At 41.8% G+C, this 22,979-nt stretch overlaps 1 protein-coding gene across 2 annotated transcripts in view; it reads right to left on the minus strand.

Moving 5' to 3' along the window:
- Positions 1–4,549, minus strand: part of LOC104031754 (methylenetetrahydrofolate dehydrogenase (NADP+ dependent) 2 like) — an 83,396-nt gene extending 78,847 nt beyond the window's left edge. For both annotated transcript variants that reach the window (XM_075709849.1, XM_075709850.1), the window contains exon 1: positions 4,413–4,549. In XM_075709849.1, coding sequence (XP_075565964.1) covers positions 4,413–4,549 — 137 coding nt within the window. The remainder of the gene's footprint in view (positions 1–4,412) is intronic.
- Between the last annotated feature and the right edge of the window lie 18,430 nt (positions 4,550–22,979).

The following is a 22,979-nucleotide window of genomic DNA, read 5'->3' on the forward strand; positions in this document are numbered from 1 at the left end:
CTACACTACCTCCTGCACTAGCTGAATCTCTCATCTTCTCAAAGAAACTCCTAACATGATACATACACATAGTTCACAGTGTTTCTTGGCACAATCATCTGATACTGTAACAAGAAAATAAATACTATTCTATCTGTAAAAGTGCAGTAAAGTAACACCAAGTCCCCAGAAGCAGAACTACTAAGACAGACACAAGGTTAAAGTTACTAGCGGACAAGTTCACTCCTCTCCTAAGGAGCACAACTGTTCAGCACTACGAAAAACACACTCCTGGTTCATCAGCTCCTAACCAAAGACCACTGACTGATTACTTCATCTTACTGGCTACAAAGTAAGCCTGAGAGGGTTTTCCCTCTGCAAACATCCTTCGCTTCCTCCTTTGAGATGAAGAGCTTCACATGTATACACACATACACACACAGACTGTAACTCCTGCTTTGAATTGAATAAATTAGTTCAACATGACTATCATTTGTAACTGACATACAAGGACTCCAGATGAATTATAATGACACCAACAAGGCGTCATTAGAACAAAACAAAACAACAGCAAAAAAATCACAGGGCCTAGTATTAAAAAAAAAAAAAAAGACAAAAACACACATTCTGCTGACAATCATTTATCCAACTGTCAGTCAGGAAAGCAAAGTATTAGAAACATACTTTGCACACAAAAAATATGAATACATTGTTTCCTTCGATTTTACACCAGCCTTAGCTACTTCCCAAACACAAGTTTCTGTACTGTTTAACCTAATGAAGCCAACACATGTGGTTTTATTCTTTTCCTGTACAGCCTGCTCTGTATGTGCTCATTTTCATAGACGTGTCTCTCTCATCTTTATTATTTATGTTTTAGCGATACAAGCCTTTGGCACAACACACTTCTTTCCATGTACTCATTATGCCGAATAAATAACGCCCACCCGCGTAGCAATGCCATACACATTTAAGAATACAAGGACTTCACAATATTTTGGTGCCAAAAAGTATTTTCAATCCATATGAACGCATATTGTATTCCTATGCTATTTTTACTCTAAATGCATCGCCAAAGGGTAACTTTCCCTAGTCTTTAAGGAAACAATTTTAAGTGCATGCCTCTTACTTAAAAACTAGCCACAGACTCATGAGGTTTTCAAGGTCTGCCCTCACTGAAATCTCACCATTCTCAACCCATCATGTTCAATCTTCTCAGTCATCCAAGGGTCAAAACCAAAGCAAGTGAACAGCCAAACAGCGCTAAAAATGCAAAACCATACACATGCACAAATACAGCAGAAAACACCCTCACGCACATATACACACACTATAAGCTAGGACAAAACGCACGTCATATAGCCTACCCAGGAGGTGCTGTGATAAGGCTCTTAAACAGCTGCATCTTTCGGAAGACAACAAACATTAAGTTCTACAAGCCTCAGCAAAAGTCAGCTGTAAGAGAGACACATTTCTGTTTTCAGGCAAGTTTTTCAAGTTAAGACTACTCTGAAAAATTAATACTCTGGGGCAGCGCAGGTATAGAAGATCAAAATGATTCCACATTAGTTCACGTATGCAGAAGAAAACAAGTACAATTACAACTTAGCAAGAAGTTACAGGATGGCCTTATTTTAAAAGGGCTACCCCCTTCTGGCATTCCAACTGCTAAATGGATCCTTTACGAAGTTAAGACAGGTATCGATGCCAAGAATAGTTCTATTTTTCATATTCTTAAAGGTGCTGGGAAGAGAGATGGTAAAGAGCATGTACATTTATGGCAAATGTTTATCAAAGTCACTCCAGGTCTCAGGGAAAATCTCAATGAAGACCAAGTACAGGGAAAAGAAAGCTTTAGACAAAGCTTTCAGCCTTTGCTTTGGAACCTGACCACGAACCACAGAGCAACTGAAATGACCAAACCATGGGAAAACGGAATGTGAAAGGTCAGCTTTGGATCTCACAGAGTTACAGATAAAGAGCCTCTCAAGTTACGGATGCACTCTTCTCTCTTTTAAGGAAGGAAAGAACAGCAACTCTCATGACCTTTTTTTTTTTTTTCCTTCTCTAAATTTAATATTCATTTAAGGCAAGAAAGCTCCCTCCCTCATCATCTGCTCATAGCTGATGATGACGGAGCCACCTCGAGCCACATGGGCTCCACCACCCACAGTTTACCACTATCAGTACAATGTCACTAATGCAAATCTTTTTTGGAATATAGCTTACAGTTTTAATAGTGGTTCAGAAACCAAGCATCCCAAGCTATTAAAAGCACTCCACATATCCACGAGGTTAACTCTGCACTGAAAAATGCCATCACTGTAACCAAGCTGTAAATACCGCTACTGAAAGAACCACCACTTAGGTGGTTGAAATGTTCATTTCTTACATGTTTGCTAGCAGCAGTTTTCAAATAGATTTGAAAGCTTATGTCACCTTCACAAATACCAAATAGTTCTGCCCTACATCAGCCACCACCTAAATTTTTACAAGTCCAAGGCCAAAACCAAGGGTAAAACAATTACATTGCTTAGAATTTTATAAAGAGTATTGTGGTGTTCTTTTACATGGTTAGATAATCCACAATTAGCAGCTATTCATGCATTTAGAACCTAGATAATTTAAGTCCCTTGATGGAAATATTATACAAGAACTACAAGAAAAAGCAAAGCGTGCGCTGTGCAGGAAGGTTACAGCGCAGCAAGCTATTCAAGACATTAAGAAATTAATTATTGTTTTACATTTCATCCACATGAAAAACTTGACCAGGTGTAATGACAGATTTAACATATGTTACTATGCCATCCCATCCCACTAGCATCCTGCCCACTTATGGATGCTCTTATTCTGAATCCTGTGTGAATTTACAGTGGAACAATCCACACACCGAATCCTTCTTGTTAGGGCATCCAGTGACTCACAGGACACTACAGAAACAAAGATGTAAGCTGCTATTTTAGATCAACCTATACACTAAAAGCCCAAAATCACATGGTGCATCACAACGGGATCTTCTCAGTCCCACACACAGCACATGAAAACCCCTGTGAAATAATTATTACAGGAGCATCCACTTTTCACGGAACTGGAAAAAACAGCTACTAGTGGCAAAGAACAGAAGTAGGCATGCACTGTTCCAGAAATACAGCTATTTTTGCCAGAATCAGCAGAATCAAATCCTCTGTTATACAGGATACACAGACTATCCAAGAGGTGGGACTTGGACTCACAATTGTCACACTGCAGCTTCCTAATCTTTTGATGTCTGAAAACACAAAGCAAAGACAACGCTTTCCGTGCGGGCTCCTTGTGACCTGCTGAAGCGAGCAAACTTTTGGGCAGTATTTACAACAACTCCAGGATAAATGAAAAGGCCGACAAGCAAGAGCTCAGCTGAAACCCTCCCACCCACCCCCAGGCAAGCACTTATAGCTGCCACGCTGCCACACGGACACGAGAGGCCCGGTCCAGCCAGCACGTTAAATGCAACGCAGGGGGTAACAGCGTCAGGAGACTGATCCTCGTCGCGTTAGCGTGTCCTGCTCGCCCTGGAGATCCAGGCCTTGGGCTAACGCTGGCGGACCGCTGCCCGCTGCAGCGCTACGTCAGACACAGCGTGACCCCGCGGCGTTTATGTATTTATGTTCTTAGTAGTATTTTATTTTAAAATTTGGGGGTTTAACCTTTAGTTGCGTCTTCAAGAACAAAGGGGCACCACAGTACCGCACCACCTGCCTCGCTGAGGCCAGGGAGACGCCATGGGCTGCGCCGTCACCGCCGCACGTCCCTCGTACAGACGGTAACGCTCTTCAGCCGAGGTTAAAACACCCACTCGCAAGCCGTCGGTGAAAATAATGCTCACTGGGTTGGGCTCGATGATCTCTCAAGGTCGCTTCCAACCCAAAGCATTCTATGATTCTATGAAAATAATCACAGAAGCCAAAAAGTTAATATGTCTAGTCATTCTGGGTACATCAGCCGAGAGGGTCGTTACGGCAGCAGAGGCACACCGACGTTTAACAGCCAGACGCCCCTCGGGGGCGGAGGCGGGAAGGCCACACCCAAGGGCTGCCCCGCTCCACAGCACCGTCCCAAGCCCCACCGGATCAACGCCGCCCGCCCGCCCTGCCAGCCCCCGCCGAGCCTCCCCTTCCCGCGGAGAGCCGCGCCTCAGCCGGGGGGCCGGGGGCCGCTGCGGGGGCGGGAGAGGCGGCGGGAGAGGCGCCCGCCGAGGCGCCCGCCGGGCCCTGCCCTCCCCTCAGGCGCCCGCTCGCGGGCTTCCAGCGCGACCGTTAAACGGCGGCGGCGGCGGCGCGCGGCGGCCGCCCTTCCCGCCCTTCCCGCCCTTCCCCAGGTACGCTCGCGCCACGCCGTCAGGAGGAGGAAGAGGGAAGGAGGAGGATGAAGATAGCCCGAGCGGTGCGGGGTACCTGGCGGCGCTGCGAGGGGAGCTGCTGGTGCTGCAGGCGGGCCGGGGCGGCGGGCGCCACAGGGCTCGCCATCGCCTCAGAGGCGCCCAGCCCCGGCGCAGCACGGAGCGGGAGCAGGAGGAGGAGGCGGCCGCCATGTCGGGGCTGACGGACGGAAGCGCCGCTGCAACCAAGCGACGAGGGGAGGAGCCCAGGGCAAGTAGCGGGCCCGGGGCCTCGGCGGGGCGGGGCGAGGCGCTGAGGGGCGGGCGGGGGCCGGGAGAGGAGCCGCGGGGCGGAGGGGCGAGGCGGAGCGCACCGCCCGGCAGAGCGGGCATGGCGGCGACGGCCGCGGCGGTGCGGGCACCCCTGGGAGCGGGCCGTCAGCCGTGTGATGGCGTGGGGCTGGCACAGCGCGCCCGGGGCGGGGAAACCCTGCGGGCTGCTGTGCTGAGAGGGCGAGCGGCGCGGCCGCGGCCCGCCGGCAGTGCTCGGGGCCTGGGGGGAAGGCACGCAGGCGGTGGTGCAGAAGGCGCTCTTCGTTTGCACCCTCTGATTCGCAGGAACGCCTGTTCCTGCCAAAAATGTGGCGTGGGCAAAGCCGACACCGAGTCGGAGCCACACAGGCGAGCATCGATGCCCTTCGTCCTTCTCAGCTCCAGCCCCGCGTTCTCCCAGGGGAAGTCTTGTGGGCTTTCTTGCAACTCACGCTGGTGCTTTCTCTCATGTTTTAGAGCAGATTTTTCGCTGAAAAGTGCGGAAAAAAATTCCTGCGTGCAGAGCGGAAGAAGAAAACAAACTGCTATCTGAAATAGCCTATACAAAGCGTGCCAAAACAATAACAGCAACCTCACCTGCAATACTGAGCCTCCTGACAGCTGGCAAATTCCTTTACGAAGCTGGTGAAAGCTTTGAAAAGGTGCAGCAGGTCACTGAGGCTGCAGTTTCCGCTATGGCGCTGGCAAATTTTTTGATCAGTTAGGTGTTTGTGTAAGGAACGCGGCTCAGGTGCTTCCACAGACACCGTGCATACTGCTTTTTAATAACTCGTCCTCCTATAATCTTATTCTCTTCCAGTATTGGAGATATCATGTAAATCTTCCCCTTTAGGTTGCCATCTCTTATTTTATAAAGAGTAGCGAAACCAAACTTTACACACCATCTAGCATGTCCGTACTGCATTAATTATAAAGCTTTTTTTTAAAAAGGACACTTATCCAAGATGCATTGACAGTTATATGCAGTGTCTCTTACTCCCATGATTATTTCTTGTTACTACCCTGTTTGGAGAAAAACCTACATGTGAGTATATAGGAAGTCCTGTGAAAATTTACAGTCCTGAACAGATAGTAGATCTTTAAGCTAGAACAAAGATCTTCAAATGCTAATCTATCCCATCCAGCTTCTAAATAACTGAAGATTATGACTGCAGATTGAATATTTAAGCTCATTTATATGAAATCTAGCCATTTTTTGAATGCTTTTTTTGTTCAGGACTGTCACATTGATTGTTCTATAAAAACAGAGATGTTCAAATACGGATAGACTGGATGTGGTGGTGGGAAAAGGAATTGCAAGTAATCCTAAAAAAGGGAGTAGGTTACTCAAAGGGGGTATACATATATCACAAAGAATAGGCAAGATAATAAAAGAAAGAAAAGCTGAAGAGGATGACAGAAAACACGATGGAGAAATGAAAAAAATTGGTATTACACAGAAGAGAATTCCATCAAAAGTTTCTTTTTGTCTAGGATGAAAAAGGTTGTCCACTCATTTTTTTTATGCAAGGTTTGTATACTTGACTACAAAACTTTGAATTCCTGTTGTTAAAATTTTCCACAAGCAGAATGTCCACTACATATCTTTCTACCAAATAAGCCCACTCGAAAAAAGCAGTCGTATAATAAATGCTTTTAATAAAATTTGCTATGCAAATTGTGACTGTAGGATTGCTTTACTTCAAAAGTACATCAGTTACAAAATGTTTGACAAATGTAGGCGAGCATGATGTTACAGTCAGTGATGCTGAACACAACAAAAAAAAAAAGTTGTCCATTATCTCTTACGCAAACTCACCTTTTGTACCAATTGGATTCCTGCTGTTCATACTGACCCCTACAGACAAATAAAAATAGATTTTCAGTAATATGAGGATGAAACCTTTATTCTTGACCTGAGGTAACTGCTTAGGTTTTAGATGCCATTTGAGTTTGAAACTTAAATACCACAACTCTTTTAAAAAAAGCAAAAGACCACGACATTTTAAATTAACTTTCACACCAATCAAATTGCATCGTACTGGCAACCTCAGGTTTGACCTTGAAGCTATGTGTAGTAATGCACATATGAAAAAATACTACCGCTATCAGTCATTCACACCAAAATAATATACTGCCTTTTCGTATCGTTCCTGAAAAAAAGATCTGAAAGCTCGCCACAGCTCTAATAACAATATTTAAAATTAACAGTTTGCAGAGCGTAGCCTACAAAAAATGACCACATTGCTATTGCTCAAGATGTGCTGAATATGTTATGTAGAAAATCTTATGAAAATACTACAACACTACAATAATAAATAACAGTACGCATGTGAAGCACAAAAACGCACTGTTGAAATTTGTGCAAAGGATAAAGCTGAAAATACGCGATTTGGTTTGCATAACAGTTAAGGCAGAGAGGCAGAACTGGGAACAAGGTGGGTCGTAACAGGTTGTTTCAGAGTCTGTTACACTTGGAATATTTTTATGCGCATACGATTAGGGACTACAGTTACAGAATACTGTCTTGGGTATTAACAATCCCATCCACTTAAAATTATCTCTTATTGTGTGTGAAGAGGCAGTCATACATGGTGTTTTTGTAAGAAGCGTTGTTCTCTCATATTGTGAAAACCTGTATCAGGAAATGTTGCTTTAAAAAAAAAAAAATTGTGAGCAATTTCTTTTTATATCCTGGGAGAATATTATGTCTTTCTGTCCACTTCTCCACTTTTTTCTTGCCTGTTTTGCCTTTCCAGCTGCTGGAAGGTACACATTTGTGTGAGGAAAAGAGGTTGAGAAGAGAGGTGAACCACCTCATACTTTGCAGTTTTAGTTTAAGGAAAAAACGAATCTTAGTTTAGGAAAAAAAATAGTTAGCAAAAAATTCAGTTTAAGAAAAAAACTTGTTACCATTGGGAAGCTTTGTATTTCAAGAAAATTTATTTGCTGGCCTTTTTTTGCTTTCTAGCACTCCTACCCCCACCCCACCCACAGCCTTTATTTTCCGCAGACTCCAGTATTGGGGATGAACATAGTATTTGGGACAAACATGTTGCTGTATTTTAAGAAACTCTCTTGCAGATCCCATGATCTGGCACTGCTGCAGAGTCTGCTTTCTACAGCAACAAACTGTGCATAAAACCTGGGCCCCGACAGCAAAATACCGGGAATTTTTTGAATGTGAGCAGAAGTGAGAGTCACGGCTATTGCTGGAGCCAGAAGAGATACTAAAGGAAAAAGATGTGTTACCGATTCTGTAACAGATACGTGTTTTGCACCTTGGTCCAATGTCACTCGGCTTCTATTGGAAGTGTGGGTTCACAAGGGGGAAGAGAAGGCCGTCCAGCACGTTGCTTGGAGACTGAAGAGTTTTCCTTCACCAGTACGCTCTCATTGCGTCCGTGCGTGTGCGCGTGTTACTATGTGCCGTGACTGTCTTAAAGTGCGCATCGATAACCCGGACTGTGCCTTCATCTTGTGTCTATATAGCAAGTCTGTGACTGTATTGGGATAATTATAAAGGCAAGTGTTTGCCTTCCCTGATTTGCCATGTGGGAAGCTAGCCACCGGGAGGCACTCATCCTGCACAGTACTCTCGCCTTACGCCGTTGCCTCCTGCTGCCGTCTTCGCAAATGCACTGCTGGGGAAGCCAAAGTTGGGTTTGAATGTCATGACGGTCATCGGTGATGGCCTTAACTACATCTGTTGCTGTGTAGTCATTATTCTGAAACGTACAGTAAGACCATCCGGTCACTTCACTTGTTCTAATACCTTACTTTCCCTTAAGACCTGCTCCGGGATGATGGTGGCAGGGAAACAAACAGGAGCACAAATTCTGTTCACCGTAGCTGTCAGCTGAAATAGAAAACACATATTAAATTGGCCTGTAGGAAATGAAAGAGAGCTAGATTCAAGATGGAAATTCATATTTAGGATCTTGAATAGAAATACAGACATCAAAGCACAAGCAATCTTTTAAAAATTCTTTTCTTGTGCTTTTCAGGCAACTATTAGGAGTCGTCAGGCCACCAGTCGACACTGCATGGTTAGAAAAATCTTGGCTCAAATACGCAGTTTTAAGGCACGAACTGGAGAAACAAATACCCAGCCAAGTCTATTTTAATCAGAGTTTTTAATCTTAGTTATTCTGGCATCGCTTTCTGCACATGTCAAGGCAGTAAATCAGTGCTCTCAGAGTGCTAAAGTTTATGGATAGATGCATTTTTGATTAATCACAATCATTTATTGTCTGGCATGGTCTGACTCCGAAAGGTCTTCCTAAGCGAGCGCAGTATTGAAGTGCTGATGCGAGTTAGGTAGATTGTGTCATTCGGTAACGGTGCATTGTATGTCTACAGAGGTCCTGAACACTGAACGTGTTTTCTTCTCGACTTTCTCTAGCACGATTACAATAAATTAAGGTTTTCCTTTTCTCTGCACCCTGTCTTACTATTGCCCTCTAAAGAACCTTACAGTGGAAACAGTAGAAAGTACCTTTTTATGTGAAAAAGGAAAATTCTAGCATTTGGTGTGGGATCGCATTTGGAGCAAAGGTTCTGATATTATTTTTAAAAAGTAAATACAATAGGGATCATTAACCACAGAGATAAACATTTATAATGTTTATAAATATTACAAATATTTGTTCACAAATATTATTGGATCCTTTAAATGCACGTGTTCATGGAGAAACGAGGAAATTATTTTGGTTTGATTTTAAATGAAACAACAGATTTTATTATTACAAAAATCACTGGTGGACAGTATTAATAGTAACAGCTATTCCTAAATAGTAACAAGCTCCAAATTCTGTAATATATTTGCGTAAGTATGTAATATTTTGACTTTTCCATTGTTTTTCATTATTAGTCAGACAAACCGAGTAGTTTATTTGAATGGCAAGGAATGGAAAATAGAAGAAAATGTAATTTAAGCAGATTCTACTCGAACTGCATCATTTCCTGGTCAACTTTAGAGAAGTTAAATTTGTAATAGTCAGCTATATTTGCTCTGCCACAACTCTTTTCGAATACCGTGACTCATTATAGAACTCTGCACAAGTGAAAATGAGGTGTCTAGTTGGTGCTTGAGCTCTTTGCTGCGAGTACAACAAGAAATGTGGATTTTCAGCCTAGAGAAGCTTCTCTCAAGCTTGATTGACATATCTTAATTGCATTTATATTCTCTTTTATGTTATTCTAAAATAATCATTAAGAATTACAAACATTGCCAAGACTTTTAGCATGTCGTTTAACCACACAATACAAATTATGTCTGATAAAGGGATCTTCCCGTGGATCTTACGTTAAAGGTTATTCTATTAAAAAAAGAAAACCACAAATTAAAGTTATTTTTCTGAAAACATACATCAGCAAAACATAAACCCAGCATTTTATGTTGCTTTTACTTTGGTATGCAGATACAATTAGCACTGCTACCGAAGTCCACAGAAGATGTCTTTATGAGTTTAAAACAAAGTAAGTCCACACTGAAGTTCCCAGCAAACCCATACTAGTTATCTTCATTCTTGTCGCTTGCTGAATCATTCTTCGGTTGTCTTTCATTTTGATAGATGTACTCACTAGATGACTAAAATTTTTGGTAGAACACTCGTTCATAGACAGTCCCAGAAAGTAACTTCTCTCCAGTTAATTTGCATAACTAAAAACCCCTGGAAGTTATATAAAGTCAGGTCACAATTTTCAATACGGTTTTCACATTAAAAATTCAGAGAAGATGTTGTATTGCTCATGTTATCTATATGAGACTCTCTAAGCTCATGGCATTTTCTTTATTGAAAATGTATATTGTCCCAATTCTTCCTGAAAATTATGTAGACTCCACAGTAGCTGTCCATCTACGTATTACAGTTGCTATTCCCTTACATATCTTCACAATTTCACCGTCCTTCTTTGCGGGGAATTAGAGACACAGCAGCAGTAATGTGCCATTGTTGCGAAGTTCCCATCTCTTCATATCTGGTCTTGATTTTTACAGCACAAAGTTTCTGTCCAACAGAGAGTTGAAATGCTCTGCCTTTCCATCACTGACTTTTTGTTCTGTGTTTTTCTTTCAGGCGAGGACAGATGGTTCCTATCCAACTTTTGCTTCTGGAGGCTGAAGAGGTGTTTTGGTCTGAGCAAGCGGTGCAATGCTAGCATTTATGGCTGAGGTGAGTGGCTGATTGAACACTATGAGCAGGGCTATCACCTGGGGAACAGCTACAGATACCGTGGTGGGCTGGGGTTGGGGAAAAACAGAAGGATATTTGCATTAGGTTGCTCTGAACACTCTTCTTTTTGGAAGACACCTTTATGTGCTGATGAGGGTTGGTAAATTGGTATCCAGGGTCTAAGGGATGTGGGGGTGGTGTTGTTGGAGAGCATATGTGCTGACAGCTGTCTAGGATCAGCAGGAAAATTACAGAAAAAACACTTAAATGAATCTATGAAAATGTGTAGTTGATCTTGGGTCTTGTGTCTGGGAGAGAAGGGCACGGGAGAAAACTTATAAAGAAATGTCTCAAAATGTTCTGCTTTGGTTTAAGTGTAGAAAGAAAAAGGGTCCATTTTACATGATGGTGTAGTAGTAAAAATCTAGTTGAATACCCTTATGATGAAGAGTGCAGTTTTCCTGGACAGCAGAAGATGCTGGTCAAAATGAAAGTGCAAGTAAAAGAAAAATCTGGGATGTTACATGAACTCGGTTTGATGAAGAATAAATAAGCTTTTTAAAAGCAAGCCCATGTTCAATGCATTTCTCTGGATCTGAATTTGTTTGCTTTCCCTGTTTTTTTTTAAAACTTTATTCACATAATTGTATTTTCCTTGCTGAGTGACCTGGACACTTTCCGACTTTAATTTGGATTTAATTATAGATGGAATTTAAAGGTAATATTGAATGAGGAACAGAGGACTAGCAAGCTTGTTGAAATAAAAATAATTGCTATGGGACATGTAATATTTATTGTTTGGATATTACAGAAACAGTGTTATTCTGGAAACTGACAAGAAATCAGCACTTTATTGAAAGGTCAGTAATATAATAGAAGTTATGGAAGCGTATATGCGAGACATCCTAAAAATGGAGATATCGACACTCCATTAAAGAGAAGCATCGAATGTAGGTACCAAGTACAGCACCTGAACTGAGATTACATATTTAGTGTGGGTATCAGAAGTGAAACTGTGCTGCTAGCAGGTAAGAGTACGAAGGAAATTCTGGGCCGAGGTGGAGTCAGATTTATGCTGACACGCAAGCCAGGAATGATAAGGACAAATTTATCCTTAGGATAAATCTCCTAAGTCAGTAGGTGAGCTTTATTATTGATACCAGATGTTTCACTTAGAAAACCTGTATCATATTTCTTTTTTGTGCAAAGCCATTTCTGCACAGGGCATAAGAACCTGCTTTTTATTTAGCCGGACTGTGGAAACCCCTTGAAATACAGCGCCTTCGCTGACAATGTGTTCAGCTGCTTTATTCAAATACACTGGCAAAACAAACCCCAAACCCTATAATAATTGTTGCTAGCTTGGCAAGTGAGTTTCTGAGTGCGCTCTTTCTGTGTGGAGGACGATAGCGAACTCATTCCATGGAGCAAGATGCTTGGCTGTGTCTTCGCTGAAATAGGTGTTCCTCTATTTTTAATGGTAAATGGAGTTTCTTTTTCAAGAAATTTTTCTGGCTTCGCACAGAGGTCATTGCAAACAACTGACATGTTATTCGGGTGGTAATCATCATCATCTTGGAGTTCCCTTGTAGAGTAAGCAATTTCTCATTTCTCCATGAAAGCATTCTGCTTCCACAGTCTGCAGCTATGGAGAACAAAGCAATTTCCTAGCCATTCCTCTAAATATCTTACAAATGTTTTCAGTTCATCAGGTTTATTACAATACAGCACAAAGGCAATTATGCTAATCACTCAAAGCTGGAACTTTACACGGAAACCCTCTTTCTGGTTCCACTTTTTACACCCAGAAAAATAGTTGCAAGGGTTAAATCCACTTTTAAGTTGCAACAATAGGCTTAATGTGACTATGTACATTTGGCTATCTATAGGCATTTATCGGAAGCTCTTAGTGTACTGTGAAGCTTAATTTTCTTCATGCTTAGTATTTTGAGAATTTCAAAGAACTGATGACAAAAAGTGCTAAGTCCCATGAGGACTTCAAAAACATGAGAGGCTCTTGATGCATCTTGTTTTACTAGCATTTCTTGTTGGGCAATATACTTACATGCTGAAAATTGGGTGGGAGGCAAAAATCCAGAGTTGCACAAGAAGATATTTCCATTGCTGTTTTAGTAGATTAACTTGCATCTGAAGAAAAACATATGACGTAGAGCAGGAGGGAGGAATTGTAGCAGTCTTCGTTGATCCACAGTTTTCAAAAATAATATGTAAGATACGCATCTATTCCAGGAGGTAAATTATCGTTTGGCTCTTGAGGGAAACTGGTTGTTGTCAGTCTTTAGTCCCAGTCTTCGGTGTGCACCGGGAAGTGAAAATCCTGCCTCGGAGACTTGGGATTTTGCAAATATCTGCTGCTCTGGTCAAGCAAAGCTGGATGTAGCTCTCTCTGGAATCCATGCTATTCCCAAGACAGACATGTTGCAACAGGACAATGTGCCAGCGGTGGTTTCTGATAGACACCACTTCCTGGGGGAAAACTATTATGCATGCAGATGCACTGCAGTCTGTTGAGCGGTGCCCAGTGCGGGCAGGACCTTCTCAAGGCTGTGGAGAGGGAGCAGTGCTTTCAGGTCACCTGTAAATGGCAGGAAGGGAAAGGTGGGAGCAGAAGGGAAGAACATGTTTCATACTATCTAGCCATGGGTGTGTTTTGGCACTGCCAAGGTCAGGGACAGTGGTCGCTTACCTCCAGCAATTCCCTAGTGCTGGTGAAGGAGACAACTTTTCATTAGTTTGCTCTGTCCTGGTTCATCAAAATGCAGAGTGCTTTGTTGTTCCAACAGAGTAAGACACCACCTACCCATGTGCCTGTTTTCCACAAGAGAGATGAGAAGGGTAAGGGATAAATCCAACTTCTCCTAATAGTGGGAGACTGCAGAGTGAAGTACACGTGACTTTTGTAAGAGCAGCTGCTCTGGGTGAGACTGAAGATCAAGCTAGCCCTGTTTCCTGTCCCGGATGGTAGCCAAAAACTTACTTCTAGGAAATAAGACAAGAATAGACTGGGCAGTAGTTTCCTGAAATTGCTCCTGTACTGCCAATGCTTTTTGTTTCATGACTGCCTGAGCTAGGCAACAGTCCTGGGGTCCTTTGCCATATGTCTGCACATTTTCTCTTATAAGCTCCTAATATTTACAACATCCTTTGCTATGACTTAGCTACACATTAAGTGATTAACCACCTTCCTTTGGTTTCCAGCCTGTTCGCTGCAGTCAGGCAGCTGACTAGGTGCAATCCTGAGGTATTAACGCACAGAAGATTAAATGTGGGTCACTCGGTATAGTGGCTTTTCAGTTTAAATATCTTCATGTAGCATTGCTCTAAATAGGATGCACTTCCTTCTCCAGTCTCTTAGGAGTGTCAAAATGCTCTCCCAGGAGAACCTTATTTGTCACTCTAACCTAAAGTGCTGGATTTTGGTCCTTTCCGCCCCTCACGCGATAAATCAAGAGGACATTCGTCCCTCTGGCATGCCCCGTGGAGCCCCTGTCGTAGTAAATCCACGTGGAAAAATGTATCTGTATTGCACCCCAAATACTTTCAAGCAAACCACTCAAGGGCAAACCAAACGAGAATTAAGTAAATATCAGGATACACAAGGAGTAGGAGCATATATTTAATTTCGTAATTGTTTCTGTATTGCCGTATTTGTCATAACCACGTAACACCATACATGAACATACCAGGATTCAGTGGATGTAGTAACAATGCAGCTGGCACTGACCAGGTAGAGTAATGGGGCCTGTTCTCTTTTCTTACGCCTGCTTAACCTGGGGTGTGTGCAGCTGGCGTGACAGCTACATCTGCTGAACGTTTTGTGCGTGAATCAATCCACTTCGTAGCAGACAAATGGGACGGAATATGGAACTGACCCTGTTAACATTATAAAAAAGTCCTCTGATGATGTTTTTATGCAATAATGTTCAAATATTAGTATGCTGAGGAAGCGGGGTCTTGCTTTTTGCTGCCGAAATGTTTTCATCTAGTGCAGATGCTGTGAGAGGGGTAGTCCTAAGCAGGTCTTTGCCCGTATATCCTCTCACGCCAGCATCAGTCAGATGTGCTGCGTTTGGATTGAGGAAAGGCTGGTTTTGAATGAACTGTGAAGTAGTTCTTCTGGCTGTTCAGCAGGAGGAACTTCCCTTAATGCTCATCCAGTCCTGATTTTATCACTGAAGTAGGTTCAAAATGCAGAGCGCCTGCTAAATTTTAAAGAGGGTTTGTCACTTCAGCCAAGGCTTGAAGTGACACGCCTGAATATTAGCTCTCATGTGATTCTTATGACTTTGGAAAGAACTGGTGGATGCTCAGCTCTTTGGAAAACGTTGGTGTTATTCATAGGACCCAATTTTGTACTCCAGGAATGTACCTCTGTCCTCACCTCAGTGTTGCAGGGGCAGGTGGAGCCGAAAGGGCAATAAAGCTGTGGTTCTGAATATATACTGTCACGGTTTTGGTTTAAATAATGATTTCCTAATCAATGGCAGCCTGTAATCTGACAATGTTATAATTCAATGCCATTTAATAGACTGCTGATGTTGGAATACATGAACGTACAGTGCTATTGCCTTAACTACTGCCTGTGTATGAAGAAAGATTTGTGAGATGATGCATAAAATTTGTGCCAGGATACTTTGTTGCTGCTACAAATTTATGAAGTATGAATGTCAAGGATAAAGGTGGTTGTTGAGGCAAAAGTTAGGAATGTAAGTCATGGTAGCATGTTCTAAGTTTCAGTCTCGCTGTGATGTATAAAGTAGAATTTTGCAATTTTTTTAAATTATTATTACAAGGGACATTAACAAATTATTTACTGTATTTGGATGTAAGCAGTTATGTGAATCTTTTATTTTGCTGTCTGTGGTTACTGGCTTGCGTGGGTGGAAATAATCCATTAAATGCAGCTGGGAATTTGCTGTGGAGACTGGCTGAACTAAAAGACTGTTACTGCCATATAGGGAAAGAGTTATCTGTACTGTTAAGGTCAGCCATGTGATTTGGTGCCATTTGTGGGCTTAAACATAAAGTGCTGGGGTTTTCAGAATTGAGGCCCAACACCACTAAGAAATATGAACTGTAGTGGTAAATTTGGAGCAAGGTTGTATGTTGGATAGATTAAATAAACTTAGCGGAATTCATATTCATAAAGGTTAATAAGTTTGCGTGAAAAATAATGAACAGGCACATTTACATGGGTGTGCGTTCTCTGTGTGGTTTAAAAATATTACTTGTGGAGACAGCTGTTTATAACGTGAGCCATTTATTTTAAATCCCTTCTGAGAATGAATTAGGAACATTCTGATTTCCAAAACCCACAGATATCGATCACCTAAACAACGTTCAGCTCCAGCCAGCTATGCTACAACTGGGTGCACTTTTCTTAATATTCTAAAACTTGTTTCATTATCCATGCCTTTGACCCTGAACATCTGAGTTCTCTGTTCAGTGCAGGTGTACGATTTAAATGGTTTAAACCATTAACATGCAACAGCAAACTTGGGCTTATTTAGAATAGCTAGCCTACAAGCTAGTTAGATAAGAATTCACCATTCAATTTTATTTCTAATTTCCTGACAGATTGAAGAAAAAAAATGTTCAGGTCACACTGATTAAGCTAATTAAGAGTATCAATAAGAGTTGACCTCTGTCCCTAGAAACTCAGGAAGATGGCTCCAGCCGTGTCATGGCCTGCGGGGCTTAGCTGGGATATCCATATTAGCCAGGGGGACAGCAGCATTGCCATGCCTGTTTTCATTCGTACCTCAGCCTTCCAACCCGTGCCAGTCTTCTGGATCTCAAGGAGCAGCTGAGAATGTCATCGCCCAATAGCTCTGCCAGCAGAAGGTATGGTAGCTCTTTAAACCTCCTTCAGGTTACACTAGAGGTACTATTTTACATCACCTTCTTCAGCCTTGCCAACTTTTTGGTAGCGGCACAGCTTTAAATAACGGGCTCTTGGAGCTACTCACAAAATCCGTTCCGTTTCATCTTGAGAAGGCGAGGGCAGACACAACTGCACCACCAGGCAGTTCTAGCAGCATAATTATGGGGGCATAAGCCCTAACATGCAGACAAGCTTTTAATTAGAGGGCTTCCAGTAAGTGAGGTAGATGTGCTGGCAGGAAAAAAATGCCTCTTGTGGATCTGCATTCTTCGCTGCGGCTTCTCGCAGTGCAGCTTTCCAGGGTAGCCTTCTAGCGGGACGTGAGCAGCTCAGTGTTGGCGCTGTCATGCTCCAGTGAACCCGTTCAGCAAAGCTGCGACGTTCCCTGCCAACACCGGGTTCCTTGTCTTAGACAGTTCCCTCTATAAAATAAGCTGCCTTGGGAGAAAGAATGCTTTTTAAAAGATCTGCTTTCATGTTACAATTTGAGTTATATAATGACTTAACATTTTTTTACCATTCTGAATATAGATAAAACTTTGAGTTTGCTGATACGGAAAAGAAGTCTTTTCCCCTTCCCTAAACTGTTAAAACCTTCAGATTTTTTATGCCGCTCTTTCATATACGTTTTAGCAGTATGAAGGAAATCAATCTGAAATGCAGCTGCTTCAGCTGACCTGAATGTCAGGCAAAGGGTTTTAGGCAGCTGTAAACATAAGAATAGTATCGGTATGATCTGTTCAGCTTTATATGAACTTAGCTAGAAAGGAAATACATTCTTAGGTTTGAAACTATGAGATATTTATAAAGTGATTTTTTTTTTCCCTGAATTTGATGCCTACGTGCTGTGTCAGTACAGCAGGCTTATGTATCATACGTCACGTCCCCAGTCCTGTTCCTGGCCCTGTCTTTAGCGCATGTGGTGCCCTGGTCCCCTCTGGGAGGGAGAAAAAAATTGGTTTCATTTGTTGTTTGTACTTGAGTTCTAAAAATATATTGTCGGGTTTTTAATTTCCCTGTAGGTGCTCAGGCAGAAGATAACTATTTTCCTAAGCTGTTAGCCATTATGCAGAATTTTAATGAATCTGGCCCTCTTTGAATGGATACCCTTCAAGAGGATTATCTAAAGCTTCAGACAGCAGCACCCTCAAATGCTGAGCCAACCTAAGATTTTCATGGTGCAGTTAGTAAATCTCCTTAAGTTCCAAAAAGATGCTAAACTTTAATCTCCACATCTAATAGCGCTGTAAAAACATTACTTTTTTGAAAGTGACATTTTGCTTGTCTGAACAGGGAAACGTGAAGCCAAACTAGAATGGTATAACTGTAATATTAATAACTGTGTTGGTGTTACAATAGATGTGAACGCTGGCCTTTTCTTACTTGCAAAGTGGTAAGAATGAACTGGAACAAGTCATTTGTGTTTCAGAATAAGTGCCCTCGGCAAGTTTCACCACCAAATACTACTCATATCTCAAATTCATAACCTATGAATTCTCTTAGCCACGTAGATTCTACTGGCTTCCAGCCTGACTTAGGCATTTACATGCTGACATCACTTCTGAAAATGGCATTTACTCTAGGAAATGTTTGAGGCTATATGGAACCTTTTATCTCAAATCACCATTATTTTTCATCTTCATTCCCCGATCCATCTCCTCGCTAGGTTGGGGTTTTTTGAAGTAGGTTTTTAAGATGTGTCAGCTCTGGGGACAATTTAATCACAAAAATAATTTGTCTAGGAGCACTCCCACAGAAAAGTAGAATTTAAGGAGAGGTGACAGTCAAGCTTGATCATAATGTGCTGTCCAGTTCCTGCCCAGTAGTGAGTTTAAGGTATATAACGCCTTCCTGCCATTGCAATAGACTATTATTCATGTGCCATGGAAGGAAAATGTTGCTAATAGTTAAGAGTTGATGACTAGTAAATAGGGTGTGTCTTTGGAAAACCCAGAAATGAAAAATTGCTATTGCACAGAACTAGAGAGAACTAGTATTTTCCATAGTTCAGTAAGCTATTCATAGTCAATACTAATGAGTTAATCCACAGGACAAGTACTGAGATAGGTGGCAGTTATGAGCAAAAGCATCTGCACGCTGCGTTCACCTGTGGTGTAATTCTATGGGTGCAGTGGAGCGACTTGTAGGTTGAACTTTTCTGTTTACTATCAAGGTAAATATGAAGTTTGAGACTATTTTTTAATGATGCTGGTGTAACTTTTCACACCTTGTGACTGAGATGTGTAATGTGTCAGGTGAGGTGGGACAAAAAGTCATTGGAAAAGTAGACAAATAATTCAGATTATGGGAAAAATCCCATGAGAGTTAAGGAATCGGAAATCACAGTCTTTGCCATAGCACACCTACTGAAGAAGAGCTCTAGGGAAGTCTTTCTCATTGGCACCAGACGCCCACCTTTAACTACCCAACTTCCCTTGACAGCATTTGGAAACAGGATGATAATGTAGAAAAGATTGTTCAAACGGCAAAGGCCCGTTGCTATTTGGTATAGAAAAGAGTGCTAAGCTACAGTTCTGGCGCAAAGAAAAAAGGGCAAGACTTTGCTATAGGGCAACCCAGATGCGGTTCTTCTGCTAGAAAAGCTTGTGTGTCAAACAGAGTGAGAATAAAAATAAATGAGAACAGAAGTTTGGTAGAAATGTACATCTTGTTGTGTGCTTTATTGTATTTCTCAGTAGGAACTGTTTTTACCATTCCTCCCTGCTGGACGGTATGAAAAAAGTCCAATGGAAGAGTTTTCTATTAAGGCTGAACAAATTGGTAAAGAGCACATGTTTACCTATAAAATTTTCTAATCATATTACCACAATGTTCTGCTCTGTTGAAAAGAGGAGATTTTTTGTGTCTGTAGGAAAGATTCCCGAATGTGGTAATTTGCTGATTTAAAGAACTGGGAGGATGATTCTCCAACGGTGTATGGCTTTAGCAGGGAGGAGACCTTGGTCACAGTTCTGGGATATTTATGACTTCAGTTTCCCCATCGTTAAGCCGGTGGTGATAATAGGTCATTACCTCCTGTGGAGCGGAGACTCAGTTCCTCAATGAAGAAGGCTCTGAAGTTAAGAAAAGTATTCTTTTGCTCTCATACATCCATGTGGAACTCTGTCGTCGTACTAACATGACAGTGAAATTTGACCTGCAGTACACAGTTGTTCTTGAAGTGCATCCTGAGCTTTCTGTCAAAAAAATACAAAACTCTACCAGGCAGTTAAATAACCTAGGTATTTGCACTATATAAGTAAATATAAAAGTGGCATGATGAAGGCTTTGTGGTCCATATACTTATTTGTCCCACATAAAGTCATTGGTCTAATAAAGGTACTATCATTACGAATAAGTCTATTAAAGATATTATCATTACCAAGAAATCTTGTCTTGCTGACCAATGGACATTTGCTCCCTTGTGGCACAGAATGAAGCATTGGACAGAAGTGGCCATTTCAAGCCCCCAAGTGCTGGTATTCATATATCAAAATGGCTAAAAAAATTTGCATTTCTTTTTGATTTTGACTCTGCATATTACTGAAGAATTACATGCGTATTCACCGTTTTAATTCAGTACTGGAAGTAGGCTATTTTTATTTAGTGTGCCACAAGCCTCACAGGTGAGTTTTTATGAATATGCTATTTTCTTTGCAGTGAATCAGTATTTCCCACGCAATTTCCTACATCTCACATCAGAATGGCACATTTCCTTCTGACATACGATGACACGACAATAATTTAGAGTGCCAAAACTAATGCTGTATGAGTCAGGCCAGTGCAGACAGGAGCAGGAAGATTCCACGCCCTCTAAGGAATCTTTACTACTTCATTATTTTCCAGGTTTCCTTTTTGTTTCCTCATCCTTCTTTCTCTTCCTTTTAGTCTGGACTTGTCCAGCTGCTTTCCCCTTTGGAACAGTTTTTCTCATTAATCTCCTCTGCAGCTGTTCTAAGAAACTATTCATATCAGCTCTTTCTGTGGAACCTGTGTTATCTGAGCTGCAAAGTAACGTGAAGCTGGGAAGTGGAGCGCCCTAGAATTGGAGGCCTCATGTGAAGCCTGGGGAAGGAGGTGAGAAGGCTGCAATTAACTTTGTTGGGGGTTTGACCTAAAGACTTACGCAAGGGCTTTTGATGCAGAATTATTGGTGCTTTCATTCTCATTAACTGGATCCATTTCAGAACGCTGACCTGATTCCGTCGCGGATAACTCACAACTTTTGCAGTGACCACACTAAGCCTTTTGAATGCAGAAGTCTTCTAGTGGCCACTTACTCCTGTTTTTCATAGAACAATTTCTCCCGTAATTCACTGAGAAAGAATCATAAAGCAGCTCACCTTATTAAAACCTCAAGATACCCAAAGACGGCACAGACTGCAGCAACAGCAAGGATGCGGTATCTTGTATATGGCTTTACAAAGCACATTACAGCTGGTCCGGTGATCTCACCCTGGTGCTATGCACTCATTGGCATGCTCCCGCAGCAATGCGTAGTGGGGTGGCCAGTCTTACATGAACTTGGCATTAGGAACAAGAAGAAGTAGTCTGGGACAATAAGTGGGGAGTTCAGACTCTGCGGCTACCTTCCCGTAAAAAAGTGTGGCAGTACATGAATGACGCCGTATTTCAGGTTCCTAAATAGCCCTGTTGGCAGTGTGGTATAATGTATGTTTTTATGTTGACACCATTTAGTGTCTGTGTTAGCAAGTGTCCGAGGAGCTGTGGCTAACTGTTTTCATTCACCACACCAATTTACTCAGCACCAGTATTATCTCATAACTTGGCCTTGATTTTTGGTGGTTTCAGCTCAGTGACAACATTATTGCATTACTAAGAATGTGCAGATGGAAAAGATGCACTGAGATGGTGAATGTCTGAATGAGGACATTTTGTTTCATATTTATCATTGGCTTTTTATAACTCTGGATCAAGAAAATAATTCATGAGAGGTTAAAATTGTGCAGATACTCATGTCAAGATGGGCAAAGCTTCCCAGGAAAGATCAAGTATAGCACTGCTATACCATCTTGGAATTCGTAACGATGAGCAATTTTTTTATTGCAATTGCCAGTTGATCGCTTTGGGAAATCACAGTGATGAAGAATTCTCTTTTTTTGATTTGAAAATTCTTATTTGCTGTTTTTGAAAAAAGCAAACGAAACAAAAAACCACCAGCTGCTGTGTTCTGCTTGAAAAGATTTGTCCTTAGGAAAGATCTTTATGTCCTCCCCCACCCAAGATGGAGAACAATGTTTTTAAATGTCAGTGAATATATTGCACAAAAATATTTTTCAAATCACTGGTCAAATGTGATTTGAATGTGATGAAAATTGACTAAAAAGAGAGGAAAGTCCACCTGCGATGCTTTTAACACCTGAACTTCTTTGTGTTTAAAGGGACTGACCTTTAATAAGGTATCTCCTGTCTGCTATTACTGCAAGCACAGCATAACTGTCTGGGGAAATCTCTCTTCGCTGACTTCCGGGAACAGAGGACGAAACAACAGGCCACCAGGTGCTGAGTTCTCACTCACTGATAAATTAACACTGACAAATATGCGTGTTAATCAGATAAATCATATTAAATTGGGTGGTGGTTCCAGGAACGAGGAAACCCCATTCAAATCAGTGGAAGAAGTTTCTGAAAGGGTATGTTTTCTGCAGTTTACTGGACATGATTAACTCAAGCAGAATTTATGCGCCAGTTCTAACACGGTTCTGATACGCAGTAATGGTGTAATCTTTCAAGACCGTAGTTACTCTTCCTCATAACGCTGTGAAGTTTCTAAATTATGCTTCCACAGTGGAAATTATATTTTCCTGTTTTTCATGCTGACATTGCTATTCCTGTGGTCAATCTAGGATGTGAAATCAGCAGCGTGAGGATCAGAAGCTTAACTCAGGATACTTTGTGAAACAAACTGCTCTGTTTTATTGCCTCATTCATTTAATTTGTTGTATAGAGGAGATTTCTTCAGCTGCTCACAAAACGCAAGCCAACAGAGTCCTTACTTTGCACCTTGGAAACACTGTGACATTTCAGGACCTTAGGCCAAAAGAGCGTAACAACAGGTGCATCATGTCTCCTTACAGGTTCATCTAGAACAGTACCTTGACACTCGTAGTCACCAATAAAGAATGCTTGGAAAAGAACAGGGAAAACATATAAAGATACTTCACGCTATTACTTTTCCTCTATATCTTTCCAGATGCCAGGAATTTGAAATTGAGGAACTTCTTGAGCT

This window comes from Pelecanus crispus, chromosome 4 (assembly GCF_030463565.1).
Source record: "Pelecanus crispus isolate bPelCri1 chromosome 4, bPelCri1.pri, whole genome shotgun sequence".
NCBI lineage: Eukaryota > Metazoa > Chordata > Aves > Pelecaniformes > Pelecanidae > Pelecanus > Pelecanus crispus.